At 42.1% G+C, this 21,299-nt stretch overlaps 2 protein-coding genes across 7 annotated transcripts in view; one reads left to right on the forward strand and one right to left on the reverse strand.

Annotated features, from left to right (window-relative positions):
• The window catches only part of FBXO36 (F-box protein 36), a 107,036-nt gene extending 96,236 nt beyond the window's left edge, over nucleotides 1-10,800 (forward strand). The window contains exon 4 of the mRNA XM_055090427.1: nucleotides 8,179-10,800. Within this exon, the coding sequence (XP_054946402.1) occupies nucleotides 8,179-8,367 (189 nt within the window). The 3' untranslated portion in view covers nucleotides 8,368-10,800. The remainder of the gene's footprint in view (nucleotides 1-8,178) is intronic.
• A 7,148-nt stretch (nucleotides 10,801-17,948) lies between these two features.
• Nucleotides 17,949-21,299, reverse strand: part of SLC16A14 (solute carrier family 16 member 14) — a 33,693-nt gene continuing 30,342 nt past the window's right edge. For 4 of the 6 annotated variants that reach the window (XM_028482556.2, XM_028482557.2, XM_055090418.1 and 1 more), the window contains 2 exons: nucleotides 21,021-21,085; nucleotides 17,949-20,364 (listed from right to left, as the gene is read on the reverse strand). In XM_028482556.2, the coding sequence (XP_028338357.1) occupies nucleotides 20,257-20,364; nucleotides 21,021-21,085 (173 nt within the window). In that variant the 3' untranslated portion in view covers nucleotides 17,949-20,256. Of the gene's footprint in view, nucleotides 21,086-21,299 lie in introns of all 6 variants that reach the window. The other 2 variants (XM_055090420.1, XM_024124583.3) reach the window with 2 other exon arrangements.

Below are 21,299 nucleotides of genomic sequence, written 5' to 3' on the forward strand. Positions count from 1 at the left end.
CAGCACATAAACATACATTAAAAAACAATTGCCTTGACCTCACTCCCCGTTCTTCTCTTAAAGCAAAATTCCTCAAGCATTCTCTGTACTTGCTATTTCTACTTCCTCTCCTATTCTTTCTTGGACTCGCTCTAGCCAGGCATCCATCCCCACTAAGCCACTGAAATTGCTCTTGTCGAGCTTGCTATTGTCCATCACCTTGTCAAATACACCAGGTTTTTTTGGAAAGATTTTTTTTTTTGATGTGGACCACTTTTAAAGTCTTTATTGAATTTGTTATAACATTGCTTCTGTTTTTTATGTTTTGGTTTTTTGGTTGCGAGGCATGTGGGATCTTATCTCCCTGACCAGGCATCGAACTTGCACCCCCTGCATTGGAAGGTGAAGTATTAACCACTGGACCACGAGGGAAGTCCCACCAGTCAGTTTTTAATTCCCATCTTATTTGACTTTTCAGCAGCATTTACACATTTCATTATTCTCCAGGTTTTCTTTGCTCTTCTCAGTCTCCCTGGCTGAAAACTTTATGTCCTGACTACTTAATTCTGGAATGTCGTAGAGCACTTCCTTGGGCCATTTTCTCTATCTACAGTCACACTGAGATGATAGCTTTAAATATTATTTACATGCAGCTAATTTTCAAACACACGTTTCCAGCCCTGGTTGCCCTCTTGAACTCCTAACTTCTGTATCTCATTGCATGCTCAATGCTTCCTCCTAGATCTAGCAGTATAGACATCTCAGATTAACACGTCCAAACCAGACCTCTGAATCTCCCCACACACATACTTGTTTACCAATTCTAATTCTCCCACAGTCTTATTTTTCTGTCCTTGGCAACATTCACGCAGCTGCTCAAGCCAAAAACTCGTCCTTAATTCTTCTTTTTCCTCTTACTTCTCATCTAATTCATTATCAAGTGGTATGAGCTCTACCTTCAGAATATATCTGTCATCTGACTATGTCTCGCCTCCTGCCTGGCCACCATCCTGTTACAGTAGATGTGCTTTCACCTCATGGGAATAGCAGCGTGCTTTCATCATTTTGCCTCAGGACTATGTCAGTTCTCCAGCTGTGAGTCATACTTACATCACAGAGATATTGATCCTGTCACCTTCCCACATGCTGGTCTGCACTGATGACATCATGCTGATGAGCAGGCGTGGCAGATGCCTTAGGTGCCTTGGTGAGGGGCGTCTATGTCAGTGAGTTGGAGATGAACTCCTCAGCAACTGAGAGGCCTGCCATCTCAATGCGTTATCTAGAATCCATTGCCTTATTGTAACTTCCTGTCCTAAGGACACAGCACAGCTCTTTGTGGATATTTTTAGTTTTAAGGTAACATACAGCACATTTGAGTTTGCTTCTCTGATTCATTTACCAAATAACCCATAAAGCTGCCAGTTTTAAATGGGGCCCAGCTGCTGGTCCAGATTGCAGTGTAAGCAGCTGAGTCACTTGCTCCTTGTGATCCAGCAGATTTAATGCTGCTCAGAGTGTCTGTGGCCTGTATGGCTCTGGTCTGTCTGGATCCTTGATGAAAGTTATTGCATGCGTCATCAGGAAAATTACAGCTCGTACCTCCAGGGTTTTAGAGTAAAGGCATGGATGCTTTTACAGATAACTGTTCTGCTATTGAGAAACAGCTCTTGGATTTCTGTGGGGCAAAGGCTAGTGTTTTGCCTAGATGGTCAAAGTCTTGAAAAGAACAACTTTTGGAGATTAATGAGGAGTTTTGGGGAAGAGGTATTTGGGTGGGCTTTTCAGAATAAGCCAAAGAATCAAGACATTTGTGTCCCACGTGACTGCTCACCAAAGAGCACTCAGTGCCGAGGGTGTTTTCAGTAATGAGATGATAAGGTGGGCTGCTCTATGGATGTCAGTCAGCTCCTTTCCCCAGCTGGGCTCATAAACCAAATGCCCAGGTGGCAAGGATGGAAATTGTGCCCGGACTCAACCACATGAGTCTCTTCTTTTCAAGATTAATCTGGCCGCTGTCGCAGGAGGGGCAATGCTGAGTCCCCAGGAAGGCGCCGTGCTCCGGGGGTCCAATCAGTAACGAGGTTGTAGGTCAGTTACACTGGACTCTTTTCACCAAGGAGAAAGCAGCGATTTGTCCTCCCTGGATGAGTTACCTATTCTGGGTGTGGATCTGCTTTCCTGGCACGCCATGCTCCTTCAGCAACGTTGTGTGTAAATTGACCAAATGCCTTATTTTTCCATCATCGTAGCCCATACAAGATTGCTTCAGATTATTTTGCTGAAATAAATTCATTTATTAAACAAATAGACATAAATAAATAAGGTAATGAGTACAAAATTTCCTGCTCTTAGCCTATATACTCCACTATCTAGAAATAGTTGTCCTCACGGCTTCTTGGAGGTGCTTCATCCCTCATCAGCTAACGGACAGCACTTTACAAGGTTGGAGCGCGGTCTTACAGGATGTAATATATGGTCTCGGTCACTGGCCGGAATGTGGTCCTGTTTCTTCTGTAGCTACAATCAAAGGATGGAAGTAGGAGTATCACCTCTTAGAATCATACATAGTCACCCATGTGAAAAAGTGTTGTTTCCTTCTCCGCAACTTAGGCTTCTAGTAGGTTAGGGATCTTGACAGTCAAAGAATGAATAGTTTCGCCTAAAGAACAACAATGACTCCATTGAACTAGAAATTAAGAGGATGAAGAGTGCTCCCAGGCTATCTGGGGCTCGTAATGCCACTGAACAAACAGGCAAAAAAAAACCCCAAATGGGCATTACTATGTTGGCTCCAGTGATTAATCACGTTTATTAGAGAAAAATAGCATTGCTTGTTCACAGTGGAATTACAGAGAAGTATTTCTGGAACCTGGACCATCCCTGCAAGTGCTTTTTTTTCTTTTTCTTTTTTTTGGGGTGGCTACACTGCGCAGCTTGCAGGATCTTAGTTCCCCAAGCAGGGAGGGAACCCCTGGGATGGAACCCCTAGCCCCTGCGGTGGAAGCACAGAGTCCTAACCACTGGACAGCCAGGGATTTCCCTCTGTGAGTGCCTTCTAATACTGCCATGTTCAATGGCAAAACTTATGTAAAGAAGACTAAAACATCTTCTACCTGAGAGATCAAGAAGCACTCACACCCAGCAGGAACCGGAGACGGTTTGGATCACATCAGCAGGTATCGCATCTTGACCAGTTGAGGTGCTGGCTGAGAACAAAAGGATGGTGGAAAGGGTAGTAGAACGAGAAAATTACAAACACAACTCCTGCTTGTGACCAGTTGCAGAATCTAGGACTGTAGTAGCTCCCTGTATTTTCTTCCTCACCCAGTGATATGTACATGTTTAAAAATTTTATTTATTTAATTTATTTATTTTTGGCTACGTTGGGTCTTCGTTGCTGCGCGCGGGCTTCTCATTGCGGTGGCTTCTCTTGTTGCGGAGCACGGGCTCTAGGCGTGTGGGCTTCAGGAGTTGTGGCACACGGGCTCAGTAGTTGTGGCTCGCGGGCTCTAGCGCAGGCTCAGTAGTTGTGACGCACGGGCTTAGTTGCTCCGCGGCATGTGGGATCTTCCCAGACCGGGGCTCGAACCCGTGTCCCCTGCATTGGCAGGTGGATTCCTAACCACTGCACCACCAGGGAAGCCCTGATATGTACATTTATATGTAAACCAATATTTTCCTCTTTCCCTTTCTTCTATTATTTTATACAGGGCAAGTCGGTACTGGTTAACTTTGTAATTCTAGGTTACACAGAGGAACTGGGATTAACTAGAGGTAACGAACACCACCCAGAGGTTTGTAACTGCTGGGATTTGGCGGGAGTGGGTGGAGGTGAAGGCAGAGCATAAACGCGTTGTCACCCGTATGAGGGGCAGTTGCTTTGCGTTAGGTGCAGCATGTGCTGCTGCCGCCATTGGGAAGTTTAAGTGTGAGAAGAAGGGTATGTATGGATAAGAAAAGCCAGGAGGTCAGACGGAGGAGCATGCAGCGGCTTGGCTGGCTTCACACCCGTTTGAGCCCCCTCACACTACACGGAGTTGCCTTTGTGTACTGTGAAGGTAAGAAAAATAAAAGCTACATTTCATGGATGCCTTTGCAAGTAGTGTCTTGGGCGTAGCCTGGGCGCTGTCAAGTAGACCCACGTGCAAGGGTCTTGGAAGGAAGATGTGAGCCAGGTGGGGCAGCATCCGTGCTTTTCCTGCCAGCGCAGTGCTGAGGCCTGTGGGGGAGCTTCTAGGGTCTGGTCCAAGGTGTCAGCACATCTTTAGGTGCTGAGTGTGGGGGAGCAGAAGCAGTGAGGTTCCCACTAGAACAGTCCGGGTTTCTTGTTTTGTTTTTTAATCTGACTGCTGATTTTTTTTTAATTAATTTTTATTGGAGTCTAGTTGCTTTACAATGTTGTGTTAGTTTCTGCTGTACAGCAAGGTGAATCAGCTATACGTATCCATACATCCCCTCTTTTTTGGATTTCCTCCCCATTTAGGTCACCACAGAGCTCTGAGTAGAGTTCCCTATGCTATACAGTAGGTTCTCATTAGTTATCTATTTTATTTTTTTTTAATTTTAAAAAATGTTTTTGGAATAGACAGAGTCTTTATAGGCATATAAACAAAGGTAGAAACCATATATAAAAGACTATTAGGGCTTCCCTGGTGGCGCAGTGGTTAAGAATCCGCCTGCCAGTGCAGGGGGTACGGGTTTGAGCCCAGGTCCGGGAAGATCCCACATGCCGTGGAGCACCTAAGCCCGTGTGTCACAACTACTGGGCCTGCGCTCTAGAGCCCGCGAGCCACAACTACTGAGCCCGTGTGCCACAACTCCTGAAGCCCACATGCCTAGAGCCCGTGCTCCACAACAAGAGAAGCCACCACAATGAGAAGCCCGTGCGCCACGACAAAGAGAAGCCCCTGCTTGCTGCAACTAGAGAAAGACTGCACGCAGCAACGAAGACCCAACGCAGCCAAAGATATTAATTAATTAATTAATTAATTAATTTTTAAAAAGACTATTAGATTTGATTCTATCCCCATAAACAAAATTCAAAAAAATTTTAATTTGCACATGTAAAAGCAATAACCCAAACTTTAGAAAGAAAATAAGTAACATATGATTAACTTTGCAGAATTATTATAAATTGGTGAGTAAAAGACTAATAATACCATAATACAAAAATGAACAGAGATTATGAACAATTAGCAAAAGAGGAAATACAAAAATCAACAAAGTTAGACAAAGCAATCTCATAAGTAAACAAAGAAATGTAAATTAAAAGAAGACACCTTTTTAGCCAACTAAGTATCAAGATTTATTTTGCTTGATGATGTTCTGTATACGCTACTCTAGGAATTATAAATCAATAAACAATTTCTACAGGATACTTTAATGGTATATATTCAATTCTTTTTTTTTTTTTTGCGGTACGCGGGCCTCTCACTATTGTGGCCTCTCCCGTTGCGGAGCACAGGCTCCGGATGCGCAGGCTCAGCGGCCATGGCTCACGGGCCTAGCCGCTCCGCGGCATGTGGGATCTTCCCGGACCAGGGCACGAACCTGTGTCCCCTGCATCGGCAGGCAGACTCTCAACCACTGCGCCACCAGGGAAGCCCTCAATTCTTTATAAAAGTTAAATTTTTAAGAATGTACTTTAAAGAAAATCATGTGTTAGTAAACATATATGTAACAAGGGTATTTATAGTAGAATTATTTTTAATCATTAGTTGTCTATTTTATACATCTGGCTGCTGTTATTCCTGGCTGTAGAGCATTGAACGTTTCCCTCTGGTTTTACTGGATATTCTGTGAGCTTCCTATTGCTTGTACTGAATCCCTCTCTGCTTAAACAACATAGAATATATTCTGTGGTCTGAAACAAGGGGCCCTGTCCAATACCATAGGCGTTCCATACAGTTTGGATGGATGGATGAATGGAGGAATGAATAGGCTATTGAAAATTGTGGGGCAGCTTATCTCCACACTAAATGGACCAAACTATAGTCATTTTAGTTTGTATTTCTCTTTTCTGTTTCTTCCCTTATTGTTAGTTTCTCAACCCGTTGTTCTCTGCTTTCACTACTCTGCCTCTGATGGCATCAACCAGCCTTCTAATTTGCTGTGTCTGGACTGCTGAGGGCTAAAGGCTGTACACGAAGCTAAAACAAATTCTAAGGAAAGGAAGAATGATAAGTGAGTGTAGGCCTTTTCTGCAGAACCCCGACGTCTTTCTAAATAGAGCCCAACTGGATTCAGTATTCTGGAGTTGAGGGACTTTACCATGCCTGTCTGCTTCTCCTATTTAAGTGTTAAAGTTGCCCCTAATTTTAAATAGTGAAATAATTAGTTCAACCTAATTTTTGTCAGTCAGATCAACTCTCTTTATTATTCACAGGCACAGGGTCTGCACAGATCATTATCCATAGATAATCTTGTTTCCCAGCATTATTGACCTTCCAGCGGCCCATCTGCTTCTTGTGTTTCTTTGCCTCCTTGTAACAGGAGTCTTTGTGAGTTGCTCCAGGGGGCCATGTCTGGGAGGGTCTGAGCAGGAAGGAGGAGCCTCAGCCCTCGAGCTCTGTGCCGCTCCCCGCTCCCCTCCCCCCCCGCCAGTTTAAAGGAACTGCGGGCTCCTCAGTGATCCTCTGTCATGCCTATTCTTTCCACTGCTGGATTTTCACATGTGACGGGGGAATCAGGTTGGTGATGAACTTCCCTGAGCGCACAATTGGCACAGGAGGGACGGAGCCAGGAAGTGTTCTGGGGCCCACGTGAGACCCTTCTTTGAGCACATTTCATATTACCGGAGTTATCACTTTGCAACGTCAAATATCCAAGCGCCTTTAAATGTTCCTAGTCTTGTATACAGGTACCAAAAAATCATGGCTATCACTAAGGTCGGAAATAATAAATGTAATGGAAGCTTTAACTTTAGGAAAGATTTGGGGGCATGGAAGCAAGGGGTTAGGAAATCTGTTAAGAGTGTTTAGTGGCAGAAGCCTGATGGGACTTCCCTGGTGGTCCAGTGGTTAAGACTCCGCGCTTCCGCTGCCGGGGATGTGGGTTGGGTCCCTGGCTGGGGAACTAAGATCCCGCATGCCCAGCGGTGCGACCAAAAAAAAAATGTAGCGGGAGACTGATGAACAGAGTTGCCATCAATGATGGTGACAGTTGAAAAAGTCCTAGCGGGAAATCTTGGGTAAATGGAAGCTGAACTCTGGCAGCTTTGAACTTGGAGGGAGGGCAAAGTGGTCTTGTGCAGACATTGGGCCAGAGGGGTCTTGTCTGTCCTTAACTTCATGGCCCTCAGGTAAAGGCCCAGACTGCAGAAGAACATCCCTGGGAAGGTTATTCCCAGAGAACGGCTCCCTTTACCATGTGTCTGGCGGGCTTGGGGAGCGACTGCATCTTGTAGGCCACTCTGTTGCATGGTGTGATGTCATGCACGCAAAGGACTCCGCATAAAACATGAGGACGGGACCCTGGCACCAGGAATGTGTGAATTTTAGGTGTGCTGGTTGGCAGTCTCCGAGGGCTGCTTGCCCGCTTCGACGCGGTTCGCTACCGAGTAGCCCGCAGTGAACTAAGGTGTCCGCTGTACAAGCCCGGGGAGAGGTGACTCAAGCAAGGGTTTAACGTGAAGCTGAGCAGGAGTTAGCAACGCTCCTCCTCGAGAAACTGCTGCAGCCCCGGGTGAAGATCGGTTGACCACACCATTATCAGCCTGTTATGTGGCTAACCGGAAATTCACCGTCTAATGTTGCGTACATAAACTAACTATATCATGTTGTACGTGTACTGTTTATAACTATGTCACATTTTGCATCTTTTTTTTTTAACTTTTTATTTTATATTGTAGTATAGTTGATTAACAATGTTGTGTTGGTTTCGGGTGTACACCAAAGTGACTCAGTTATACATATACATGTATGTATTCTCCTTCAAATTTTGCATCTTCAGTGAGATCAGGACCTGGTTTATTCCGTTAATCGAATATTGCTTCATCCTTTAGATATCTGTGCACTTGCCTCTCCTCAAAGAGGAAGTTTCTGGAGTCAGAGCTGTGTCTGGCACACCTTTGTGCGCCCGTGGCGTTTCCTCCGGGGTCTCACAGGCAGCAGGGGTTGGCTAGTGATGTTGTGAGTGAGTGAACTTTTCCTTAACCCACGTATGAGGTCGCCCACCTCTGACTTTTTCCACCTACAGTTGTGCACGTCAGACAAACTGTGGGAGCAGATCGTCCAGTCTGCCTGTGACCACATCACCCCAGACATGAGAGCCTTGGCTCAGGATATGGGCTGGAGACAGATGTTCTTCACCAACAAGCTGCAGCTCCAGCGGCGCCTCCGCAAGAGGATACAACGACAAGGAAGCCAGAGGAGCAGTGAGCTCTAGGGTCACACGTTCCTACCTGCAGGAGAGTTGAGGCACGGCTGTGTTTTCCATCTGTGTCCAAACCTCTTCTGCTGCCTTTGATTAAGAACTAAGGTTTTGTTGGTTCAAGGAGCCATAGGGTACTTGCACACAAATGCAGCACACTGCCTCTGCTGGGCTTTGCCCGAACCACGGTCCCCGCCACAGGGAGGCTCAGGTCATGGCCCCAGCACAGGGGCAGCAGGACAGGAGGCACCCATGCCCTGCCACCCATAAGAAAAGAGGCTTCTGCTGTATGGTAACAAACAGTAAATGATTATTAGCAGGTTTTTATTACCTATGTATTTTATCTAGGCGTTGGAAAGGGGAACATGGCTTTTGAATTTTTTCCTGCTGTCTGTCATCTGAGTCCATCCATGAGTAGGTGGCTGCGTGTCCCCTTAGGGAACTGTGAGGGGACAGGGGCAGCAGGAGACACCCCTGCTGAGTGCAGCTGCCTTCCTGACTCTGCTCCGCTAAGATGGTATTCAGGTCCCCCACCCTCGGGACCCGGGATGCCAGGCTCCATCCCCCAACGTGGCCAGCCTCTGACCTGGCCCTGGGACATGGCTGGAGAGAATTCTAGACATTCTGCTTGCAGACCTCGTGCAGAGTCCAACTTCCCAGGACTTTACGTTGTCAAATAAACCCATAAATATTTCTAAGAGAGGTGCGGTTTCCCCAAAGAAATGTGGACAGGTACCGCTGTTATAACAGGGATTTTTGGGGGGGAGGGTGTTTGATTTTTATTTTATAAAAATTTTATATAAAATTTTATTGTATAAAAATTTTTATACAATTTTTAAAGGTTACTTTCCACTTACAGTTGTTACAAAATATTGGCTATATTCCCTGTGTGGTACAGTACATCCTCGAGCCTATTTTATACCCGATCGTTTGTACCTCCTTCTCCCCGACCCCTGTATTGTGCCCCCGTCTCCCTCTCCCCACTGGTAACCACTAGTTTGTTCTCTAGATCTGTGAGTCTGCTTCTTTTTTGGTTATATTCACCAGTTTGTTGTATTTTTTAGATTCCACATGTGAGTACAACAGGGAGTTTTAGAAACACAGGATGTGGGTAACTGAGTGAAAACCCAAGGACATTTTGTATTCTGTTAAGCTGGCAGAGGGGCAAAAGCGGTACAGTTTTAGGGGAGAAAATTCTACCTCCCTGAGGTGGGTTATTTAACAATTGTTTTCCTCCTACTTTCTCATGGCAATTAAGTACCCAGACAAGGCGCTCACAGCAGCAAATAGTCTCCTGACTCCTTTTAGGCTACAGAACAAAGTAGCTCTCAACCTCCCATCACCTTATCAACGCTATGAGCTCTTCCTGCCTGCAACCTCCACTTCGCTACATAGAAAAATAATGCCCCCCCAACCCCGCGCTCGCCTCCCGCCAGAGGAACTAACTGTGATGCCCTGGAATCTCCCAAATGGTGGGGAAGAAGGGGACTCTGGCTGTTCTCCCCCTGTCACTCCTGGAACAGCTCCATAGCCATAGCTTAATGACAGATTCTTTCTTTTCTGTTTTACTAAACCTGGATTCATATCAGACCAGACTTTAACCCCCATCCACACACCCTTAACACTCAGTCTTGGATTTCTGTGAAATCAAACGCAGTCTCCTTCCTGGCAGATGAAGAGCCTGTCGAAGTTGTGTCTGGTGGCTGGCAGGCAGGCGGAGGGCCCGTGCTTCTGTGCGGCTCCTGCTGCCTTGTTTCGCCTGGAAGTTCCAGACTTCACTCCTGGCCGGGTTTTCAGTGACAGGTTAATACCACGTGTATACGGCAGCTGTGTGTGTGTGTGCACAGCATAACTGCGTAAATACCAAGTTACAACCCATTTGTAACATCGATGCAAAATGCCAACAGCTTAAAAATTTCATGTGTAATGTTTTATCAACTGAGTTCTGAAAGCTTATGGGCATGTATAATAATCTAGATTCAACGTGAATCAGTAAGAACACATATATGGCCATTTGAGAACTTACTATCTATATGAAAGATAATAAGATAAATATAGATGCTAAAAGCTAAATAATTAAAAATGAGTTGTTAATATGTTGGCTACTTTAAAGTAATAGTTAAATAGTTAGATTATTTCAATAATTATTTGTCCTCATAATTTGAGTGCCTTATTAGCTTATTATAATTATTTTTACTAAAATAGGAGCAGTATCATCAACCTAAAATCCTGCAAGGCACCAGCACCCTCCGTGGTCTATCATTTTGCCTCTCTCTCCCGCCTCAATCGGGAGGCGATGATGGTTTGCCTCTCTGCCTCTGTTGACAGCTTTCATGTGGACGGATAAATCTGCTTTGTTCATGACCTATTTCAGAGTAAAATGTCACAGCATTTTATACTTTTGCCTTCTCTCATCTCTTCACTCAAAAGCGTTTCTACTCGGCTCTCATTCACCATTGTAATTGTAAAAGTAAAATACTGATATTTTCCGATGATTTATATATTTAGTGTTTTAAGAACAATCTATGTATTATTATTTTTTTAATTTATTTACTTTTGGCCGCGTTGCGTCTTTGTTGCTGCACTTGGGCTTTCTCTGGTTGCGGCGAGCGGGGGCTACTCCTCGTTGCGGTGCGCGGGCTTCTCACTGCGGTGGCTTCTCTTGTTGCGGAGCATGGGCTCTAGGCGCGCGGGCTTCAGTAGTTGTGGCACGCGGGCTCAGTAGTTGTGGCTCGCGGGCTCTAGAGCGCAGGCTCAGTAGCTGTGGCACGTGGGATTAGTTGCTCCGTGGCACGTGGGATCTTCCTGGACCAGGGCTTGAGTCCGCATTGGCAGGTGGATTCTTAACCACTGTGCCACCAGGGAAGTCCAAGAACAATTTATTAACAATAGCAAATGTGAATATTTAATTTATAAACTAAAAAATAAATACATTATACTCAATGTCAACTTCTATTGCTGCTTTTTTTTTCCTGAACAGGTTGGCATAGTACATGCATTAAGCCTCGATTATATGGAATCCACAGTGTTTTGTTTTATTGAGTAGGGCCAAGAATTTAGGCTGTGATTATATTTGGGGGAGGGGCGGGAAGCAGGGGTCGGGTGACATCACTAGTTACCCCTTGTTGCTGTTTTCTGAGCTGCTTGTGTACAAGATGGTCATCAGCCCTCATTGATCACCCAAACCAACTGCCCAGTTGCTGAAGAATAATGTCAAAGGACCTTACATAAAACATCTGTGCAGCAGTTTTTTGCTCTGAGCTTTAGTGTAATGACCTCTATCTTCAGTCTGTGTTGTGATATGATACAGTGTGAGAGAGAATCCAAGCTTTTCCACTCTGAACAGTTGGCTTCAACTTGAAATGGATGCCTTTGGTAGGATGTTAAAGAGACAGGCTACCACCAGACTAAAGAAAGGTGTGCGCCTGCAGTTACAAGCATTCCATCACGTAGCAGGTCATTTTACAGAGTAAAATTAACATCTTAGCTTTACATGTTTTTTTTTGTTTGTTTTTTTCTGTGGTTTGCGGGCCTCCCTTTGTTGTGGCCTCTCCCGTTGCGGAGGACAGGCTCCGGACGCGCAGGCTCAGCGGCCATGGCTCACGGGCCCAGCCGCTCCGCGGCACGTGGGATCCTCCCAGACCGGGGCGCGAACCCGGTTCCCCTGCATCGGCAGGCGGACGCGCACATGTTGTTTTGAAATGAGATCATCCGCACACTGGGATAGCATTCCTTTGCCCTGGCAACATGGACCCCTCAGGGACGGGAGCTACGGAGGACTCGCTGTTTCCTGCTTATCACTTTCCCTCAAACAGAGATCTTTATTCAGAAAAGCTAGTTTCCGTTGGGAAATCTGTTCTGCCCATCCAGAAAGTCTGAGAGCCATGGATCGTGGTCACAGACCGAGTTGGAATAACCTTAGGAACAATAATAATAATAGCAACTTCCGTTGACTGTCTGCTGGTTACCAAGAAATAAACAGGTAGTAACCGATTTAATTCTTACGGCAACCCTTGAAGGTAAGTGATGATATTTCTGTCTTACAGACCAGGGGTCTATAAACTATGGCATACGTCTAATCTAACCAGCCACCTGTTTCTGTATATGCAGTTTTATTGTGCCACGGTTTAGGACACACAGTGACAGAGTTAGATAGCCACAATATAGACTGTACGGCCGGCAAAGCCTAAATTATTCCCAGGGAGGGCAAGTTAATTTTCCAAAGGTTTTATGACTAATAAGTGGTAAAGCTGAGATTCAACTCTATACCTACTGAGTCTATGTTCTTAACCACAAACGCCACACCACCTCTGCTTTCAGAGCCAAAACCATGTTTGGCCAGTGGAACTTGAAAAGGTGATGGAATTTGCCCAAGGTCATATTTGAAATTATAAGGGGGAGGACCTTGAGCTTACTATGAGAGACCATACTAATTTAGTTGGCCAGAGAATGTTCCAAGCTTTTGATGAACTAAATTATTGCCCATTTTTCTATAAACAAATATTGTAAATTTATTTGAATACTAATAAGTATATTCTTCTTCAAGGCCCTTACATGCTCTTAGGGAAAACCGGGGAAAGGACTGAGTAACAGAGTGGAACATGGCTCACTGGGACCTTCCCAAACTCAGTCCTCTCTTCCTCCTGATACTTTCCTCCACTGGGGACCAGACCTTCCCAAGGAACTCGCACCTCTTTCCACTTCACCTGACAATGGAAGAGGCTACCCAGTGCCAATTTGAGACCTTTGGCCCGACTCTCTCTGTTTTCATTGTTGGAAGTCCACGCGGTTCATCTATAGCATCTTTAATGCATTGCCAGTGATCTGCTCTCTGCCCTGACTCAGTTTCCCTTTCTTAGATGCTGATGGCTCATTAGCTTTAAAAAAGGGAGATTAGAAATCTGGCTTTCTTAGCTCACAGCTGCACCGTCTAAGCCTTAACATGAAGAAAAAGATGAATCAGAAATCTACTAAAAAAGTGTAAATATGAAACAAAATATGACTCAAAAGCTTTCTATTCCATGGCTTTATAATGTTAAAATTTTACCTTTTTGGTACCTCCTAAGTTGTGGTATCATTTTAAGAGACATCATTCAGAGTCTAAAGAGAGAGGAATTGAATATTTTAAATGTAAATGTGATGAGTTCATCAAAAGCCAAAAATTGATTTTTATAGCTTTTCAACCCAGAGAGGCAAAGCCATTGAAGTGCCCTGCAGGGTAGGTGACTGTGCAGGGTACTTCATCACAGGAAGTGCCTCTGGCACCCAGAGAAAGGCGTGTGCTGACACTGCTGAATGCTGGCTGGCTGGAGAGTCCGCAGAAGAAATTACAGCAGCGCCACTTTGTAATGATACAGTAGCTTGTCAGATCAAAGATTTAGCTGCAAACAGGAAGGCTGAGTTAATATCTTCTCTGCAGAATCATACTTCTGTCTCACAAATGGACAAATCAATAGATGTGGCTGGACTCGCTGTTTCGCTTGTGTTCATCTAGTATCACACCAACTAGACAAAGATCTTTTATGTGAATGCTTGGAAGCAAACCCAAGGGGTGCTGAACCGTTCACAATACTGAATAACTTGATTCACTCTCGTGCGTGATCCTGGAGTAGCTGTGTTGAGGTTTGCACTGATGGTGCAGCAGCAGTGGTGGGTGCCGCTAATGCCTCGGCATTGAGTCAAAGCTGCACCACCAAAACGCACCAGAGGTCATTGTATTTTTCATTGCTATGCTTGCAGTCAAATAATGGCCAGATTCACTTCAGGACATCCTTGAGGAAACAGTAAAAATGACCACCTTTTTTATGAACTCTTTACTCTTGACTGCACATCTTTTTAATATCCTGCGTGACAAAATTGTTACCGAGCCAAACTTGGGTCCACCTGAGCAGCAAAGCCAATCTACTGACAACCCGGTTATGGTGAAGGAAAGTGCAGTGTTTATTGCAGGGTACCACGCGAGGAGAACAGGCAGCTCACGCTTAAAAGACCCCAATTCTGAGAGCATTCGCGGAAGGGTTTTTAAAGACAGTGTGAGGGAGGGGGTCACAGGGTGTGTGGTCAGCTCGCGCACAGTTCTCTGATTGGTTGATGGTGACGTAATAGGATGAAGTTTTGGGAATCTCAGTCATCGACCTTCTGGTTCCAACTCGTCTGGGGTCTACATTGCTGGTGGTCAGCATGCAGTTAACTTCTTCCACCTGGTGGGGGTTTTAGTATCTGCAAAACAACTCGAGGATATGGCTTGGGAAATTATCTATAGCCCTTGATGAAGAACTAAAGGTCCTTGACTTTGTTTTATGGCTAACCCATTATTATTTTTGACTTGCTTGACTGCTTTCCTTTCTTTCTGCATTTTCTCAGTTCTCTGATTAAATTTGCTCTTTGGAACTCAGGGAAGGCCTAGCAGGCTAGAGCTTTTTTACAAATAAGAGGTGAGGGATGTGGGGTGTGGGGGTGTGTGTCCCTGGGAAGGTCCTGCAGGGTCCTGCTTGGTTTCGAAATGGAAAATATGCACAGGGCACATCAGCTGCAAATCGAAGTCCATTGGTTGTCTTGAGGAAAAGCACTTGTGTAACTGAGTTGCAAACTCAACTACGGATGTTTCGTGAAATACCGTGTTTATGTTTGGCAGATACATTATTGAAAATGAGGCTGTCGCCTCAAGGAAAATAACTGCAGTATTTGTTGCCAATGATAATATTTAAGCTTTCCAAAGGAAATAAGAATTCTGGAAAACTTATATCAACCTCCATGAGCTTGTCCACTTCCCAGTTGAGATATAATTCACATACCATAAAATTCACCCTTTTAAAGTATATAATTCAATGGTTTTTATATATTCAAAAATTTGTGAAACTATCACCATTATCTAGTTTTGTCACCCCCAAAAGATACCACGTGCCAATTCCTCTCTCCTCCCAGCCTCTGGCAACCGCTAATATACTTTCTGCCTATGGATTTGCATATTCTGGACATTTCATATAAGTGGAACCACACAATTATCATATGATTTTAAAAAATATTGTTTGAGATATGAAAACATTTGGAAGATCTACAAAACTCAGTAGATTAGTATTTTCCAATTTACTAAAGCATTATGTTACAAAATCATAAATGGGCAAAAGAGCCATTCAAAGTGCAAGACAGGCTTTTAATGTCACGTTTTACAAAAAGTTATATGATATGGTGTCAGATTACACAGTGCAAATAACCTTTAAGAAATACCACTTGTTGAGTTTTGTTGTGTTATCAAAAAAAAAAAAAACCAAACAAACTACAATTATCTGAAAAGACTATTAAAATAAATACCCCTCTCTTTCCAACTACATATAGGCATGGGGCTGAATTTCCTTCATATATGTCAATCAAAACCATATATCAAAACAGATTGAATGCAGAAGCAAACATGAGAACCCCGCTGTCTTCTATTATGCCAGATATTAAAGAAATTGGCAAAAATGTAAAAAAATGCTGCTATTGTTACTAAAAAAATTTTGGGGAAATATGGTTACTTTTCAAAAAAATGTTATTTATATTAACATAGTAGGCTCATTATTATTTTAAAATGAAGCAATACTAAATAATTTTTTAAATTTCTCAGTTTCACTTTCTAACATGGTAAATATCAATACAGCCTACAAAAACCAAAGATCTTTGGGACTTCATTGGGTTTCAGGACTGTAACATGGACCTGAGACCCAAGAGTTTGAGAACTGTAAGTTTAGCACTTGTTGTCTGCATCTTTCGTTTGACAAACAGACATACCTAGGGATAGTTCTGCATCCGTTTTATTGAACCTCTCTGTGTCTTTTATATTATTAATTACAGTTTCATTTAAACAGGTTACAAGTCTCATCTCCCTTAGCTTTGTCATTGCATCATCACTTCCAGCAATAGCAGCTTCCTCTGCACGCAGGCCACTCGAGGGCAGGCACTTGGCATCAGCCTGCCTTGTTCTAATAGGAGCCCAGTTTACATCTGTTGAATGGAAAGAGACTAGGGAGACAGACAGTGGAATAAAAATACTATACACTAGGAGTGCTCCATGGATAGTAATTAATCAGAATGTCATATGCATAAAAGGAAATAATCAATGTGAGGGAGTCAGGAAAAGCATTTGAAATTGATTGGAGGTGGGGAGGAGTGTTTATCACAATGTTACACATTATGGTCAAAAATTAGAAGCAACCTAAATGGCTAGCAATTGGGAATTTGCTTTTAAAACATTACAGTTTATACAATCATTAAAAATGATGTTGCAGATAGGTATTTGTCACCTGGATTTTTTTAAATTTAAACTGACCATATTTCCTCCCTCCTCTCTGCCTCATCTCCTCACTCCTTAAAAAAAGAGTTGACAGAATAACATTATCAAAACTGTGTTTAATGCCTCAGTTGTGCTGGAGTGAAAAAAATGGTTGAGACCACTGTACTGAAGAGGCACATCTACTGATATGGAAAGATGTCCTTGATAGACTGTTCATGCAAAGAACAAATTATAATTTGCTTTATAATTATAATTTATAATAAAATTTAATTATAAATTATACTTTTAAAGTATAAAATTGTTCTTGAGAAACACATGCACAAACAGTAAAAGGGTATAAAAGATACTGCAATGATTGTATCTGGGTATTGGAAGTACATTTAAATTTTTTCTTCTTATTTTTACACTAACTTCAATATACTAATATATACTTATTTGCTTACCAAATTCAGTGTATTAATAAACATGTAACAATACTTTTGCAACAGGCAAACAAATTATTTTTAATCTGTTAAAATATAATAGTAGCTCTCAAGCTTCTCTTTATCAAGGTGTTACACTAGTAGTCATTTATCAAAAGAAAAAAACAATGCATTATAATAAACTCACTTTTGCTTTTTCAAAAAAAAGAAAGAAATCGATTGGAATGTTTTACACTTAAATATGCTGAGAGCTGGTCTCCAGTTTTAGTGAGCATAAAAATCAACTGATAAGCTTATTTATTGGGTTGGCCAAAAAGTTCATTTGGGTGTTTCTGTGACATCTTACGAAAAACCCGAACGAACTTTTTGGCCAGTCCAATACAAGGCAGATATCTTGGTCCCATCCTCCAAGATTCCAATTCATTAGGTTTTAAATAGCCCCAGGAGTCTGCATTTAAAATAATGTTGGATACAAGTTTTAAATTGAAAAATCATCATGTGCATAAGGGAAAAAGGCCCACCCCAGAGCCCAAACTTCCCTCCCTGGAGCTAAACACTGTTAATGTTCCCTTCTGTTTCCTTCCAGAAATGTTCTGTATATATATACAAGCCATATGAATAACCTTTTTTGTAGTTAGCAAAAACGTAATTGGGATTACATTAAACATGTCTTGCTTTTCTTCTCTTAGCAATATATCTTGGATACTGTTGTCTAATTTTACATATGAATCGGTCTTTTTTTTTTTTAACAGTTGCATAAATACCATACTTTAACAGTTCCCATTGATGGACATTTAAATTATTTCCAGTCTTTAATATAACAAACAATAAATCAAAAAATCCTTGTTCATTTGTCTTTGTTCATATGTAGGAAAAAATTTTAGAAATGCAGTTGCTGGATTATAGGGTGTGTACATTTTAAATTTTGTAGCTGAACTTGGCCCTTCTAACAATCACGCTCAGTGCTTCTCTCTAGGTGGTTTTATAAACATACCTAGAGAAAAACTCTTCCAGGGGAAAGAACCAAACCGATAATTATCACTTATATTTTAGGAGTTTTCCTCTTAAAGCTAAGAAAATAAAGATTTTGTACAAAAACTCACTGACCATCTTTAAAGAGGACAAAATTTATTTAGTTGTATGTAAATAAAAAGTATTTGGATATGTGAGGGGAAACCTATAAAGCACATAACATAAATATACAATCAACCCTATATAATATCATCAGGATATATTTAAACAGGAAATAATGTATTTGCTGTAATTCTTTATAAGCATTCTCTTTTTTTTCTGTTGGCAACATGAATATTGCACGTAGGTTTTACTTTTGTCTCTGTAAAACGGGGACTTGATTTGGTGGCGATCACCACTTCTAAAAATATGGTAAATCAACAAACAACTGGACAGACTGAACATAAGCAAGTCTAACTTGGATATTTAACTAAAGCTGGGTCATTGGATAAAAAGTTTGTATTTGTGATGCACAACTAGTAGTGCAAGCATCAAAATGCATTGGCTGTATAGCACCATTCCCAATATTTAACACCGCCTCTTGTTAATTTGGTATTGTCAGTAAATGAAAGTAAGGGGGTAATGTAGTCAGTTTTAAAACACACAACATGTTTTTCAATCTATCATCCTAATTTAATGGTAAATATACATAGAGAAAAACATTGCCTTAGCATTTAAGATTACCTTTATCAAAAAGAGAGAGCTGGGTTCTTTCACAGCAGCCAAAGATGTCATGATAACAGGTCATTGTGTTGGACCAAATGGAGTATGACATGCAATTTGTTATCTATAATAATTTACAGGCAATTCTTGAATCATTGGAGGTAATATTGCATATGTTAGCTATGCTTTTGTTTCTCCTTTCCATTAGCTGCCTTTTATGATTATTCTTATTTTGGTGGTCGCTTTCACTACCCAACCCCTCCCACTAGACATTAGAGCAGGAAATAGTGGAGATGAAACAAAAAGGAAACGTGTCCGTGTAATCACTTGTTAACAGCTCTAAAGGGTTTGGTGGAGCAAAAGGCTGAAATGGCTGGCTAAAATTAGGCTGGGGTAACATTCTGTGACTCCAATTACTAGTACCATTCCTGCCTCTAATTACCAAGGATAACTGAGAATGGTCTGTACTCACTTTAGATAAATTTGACCCAAGACACTGGCCATGATATTAGAGCATTTTTGTGTGTGTGTGATGAGCAAATTGTTAAGTGGAAATTTAAATAGTTCTAAAATATGTGTAAACAAGTAAGGCAGCCAGAAATCTCAGAATGATTCTGGGAAGAACATTCTGCAGTCTGAAACATGTTTGGCTTAGAAAAATAGAGATCTCCGATAAAGGAAGAGCATTATGTGATGCCACGGATCACAGTTATCTTCTGTTTGAAATCAATCAAGAGAACTATTTTAAAAACTGTGCTGAGCTCAGGCAGATGAATTGTCGATAGAACAGCAAGACACTGGAGAAGGGCTATTTGTTACCACTACTGCAATGTCAAGTGCACAGACATTTGGACCAAGGGCGTTTTATTATCCTCACAACCTGATAGTCTCATATTTGGGATTAGTAACATGCTTGACAGATGATTTAACCACCAACTTACATGTTAACCAGCAATTAGTTTTCTATTTTATTTACTGGGCAGGAGAAACTCAGAAAAAAATTTTTCTATAGGCCTCAGATCGTGCTCATAAACTAAGAGGCCAATGAAATGAATAAAAGTGCTTGAATCGTAGCCCTTGATTCAGTGGTTGTATGCACGAATATGGCTTTCACTAAGGAGATTATTAATATTATTTATTTGTTAAGGTTTTGTCTCAAGGTTCAGTTTATAACGGGATAATATTGAATTAGGAGTAACGGCAAATGCTTTTCTTAGAGAAAGATCTAGAAATTGTATGCCCCAGCTGCAGAATTCTTTAATAAAAATATAAACTGTGTCTCTTTAATTGTACTAAATGTATTACCTTTGAAGTTAGAGCCTGCCTTTGTTTTACACTGGTAGATCAACAGCTCCCTGTAACAATTTCTGAATCCAGCATATTCTTGGGCTGAAAACCCATTTACAGGTTTTCCCCACTATCTGAAAGCAGAGCGTTCTATGAAACCTTACCTGAAATGGCATAAGGCAAAGAAGCCATGACCTTAGGTCACATCTTGCTCATGGATGCACAAAATAAATCGAGATCAAGCACAGATGCTCACAGACACAGTTCAAAGCTATGGCGACTTGAGGCTGAGTTGCTGGACGTGGTTCCCCGGACGGAGCCTGACGGCGCCCCTCTTGCTGCTCTGGCCGAGCTGCCTCTCTAAAGGTTCACAGCAAAACAAACGCTGAACGTGGTTCCCCTTTTCTTTTTGTAAAAGCGAAAATCCTCCATGGGTTTCTTCTGGTGAGTGAAAACAGGTACTAACGTAGGTCTTTCATAAAAGCAAAGCAGTGGAAAGCGCTTTCAAAAAGCAGGGAGACCTGTATCTGTAAGATTTCCAGAAGCACTTAGATACCTTATTTTCACCTTAAAAAGAAGTAGTTGGGTTGAAAAGCTTTAATTCTCTGTCTTTGTTTTAAAAACTGTTTCTAGAACCCTAGTCTTAGTGGATGATGAGATACTTTTTAGAAGGGCTTTTCTACCAATGATTTAATAGGCTGTCTTTGCAGGACACGGTCATCTCTAAGATGCATGTAGTCCTTAATGCCTCTCCCTGCACAGAAAGGCAGTGCTGCTTTCAAACGAAGCCATGACAATGGCATTTACAAACGACTGTGCCAGTTATGGGACGACGTACTTTCCCATGAGATGTCACAGGCTCCTCACAGCAACCATGTGAGGTAGGCATGAGTATGACAAAGAAATCTTACATGGAACATAACAGGACACTACACATTTGCACCATCTATGTATTTTTTTCTGGATTGTTCTATAATTTGAATACACGGTTGAATGAGTAAAAAGAGTATTCCTACCATGTAGAGTAAACCACATATATAGAAGGAAAAATCATATTTTTGTGTGACGTCGTAGATCCACCCTACAAAACAAAAAAGAATATATTCAGTGTAATGAAGTTGAGAAAATAAAGTCAAGAACACAAAGCAAGCATTTACTGCTACTATAAATAATTCTCTAAGGATTTATTATATGTCATTTAATGCCCCCAACGTTTCATTTAGCCATTTTTAAGTCTGGGCTGTTGGAACCAGAGTTCTTGGTACGTGGGGATGGCTGCATTTATCTTTGAAGTC

Source organism: Physeter macrocephalus, chromosome 2 (genome assembly GCF_002837175.3).
Source record: "Physeter macrocephalus isolate SW-GA chromosome 2, ASM283717v5, whole genome shotgun sequence".
Taxonomy (NCBI): domain Eukaryota; kingdom Metazoa; phylum Chordata; class Mammalia; order Artiodactyla; family Physeteridae; genus Physeter; species Physeter macrocephalus.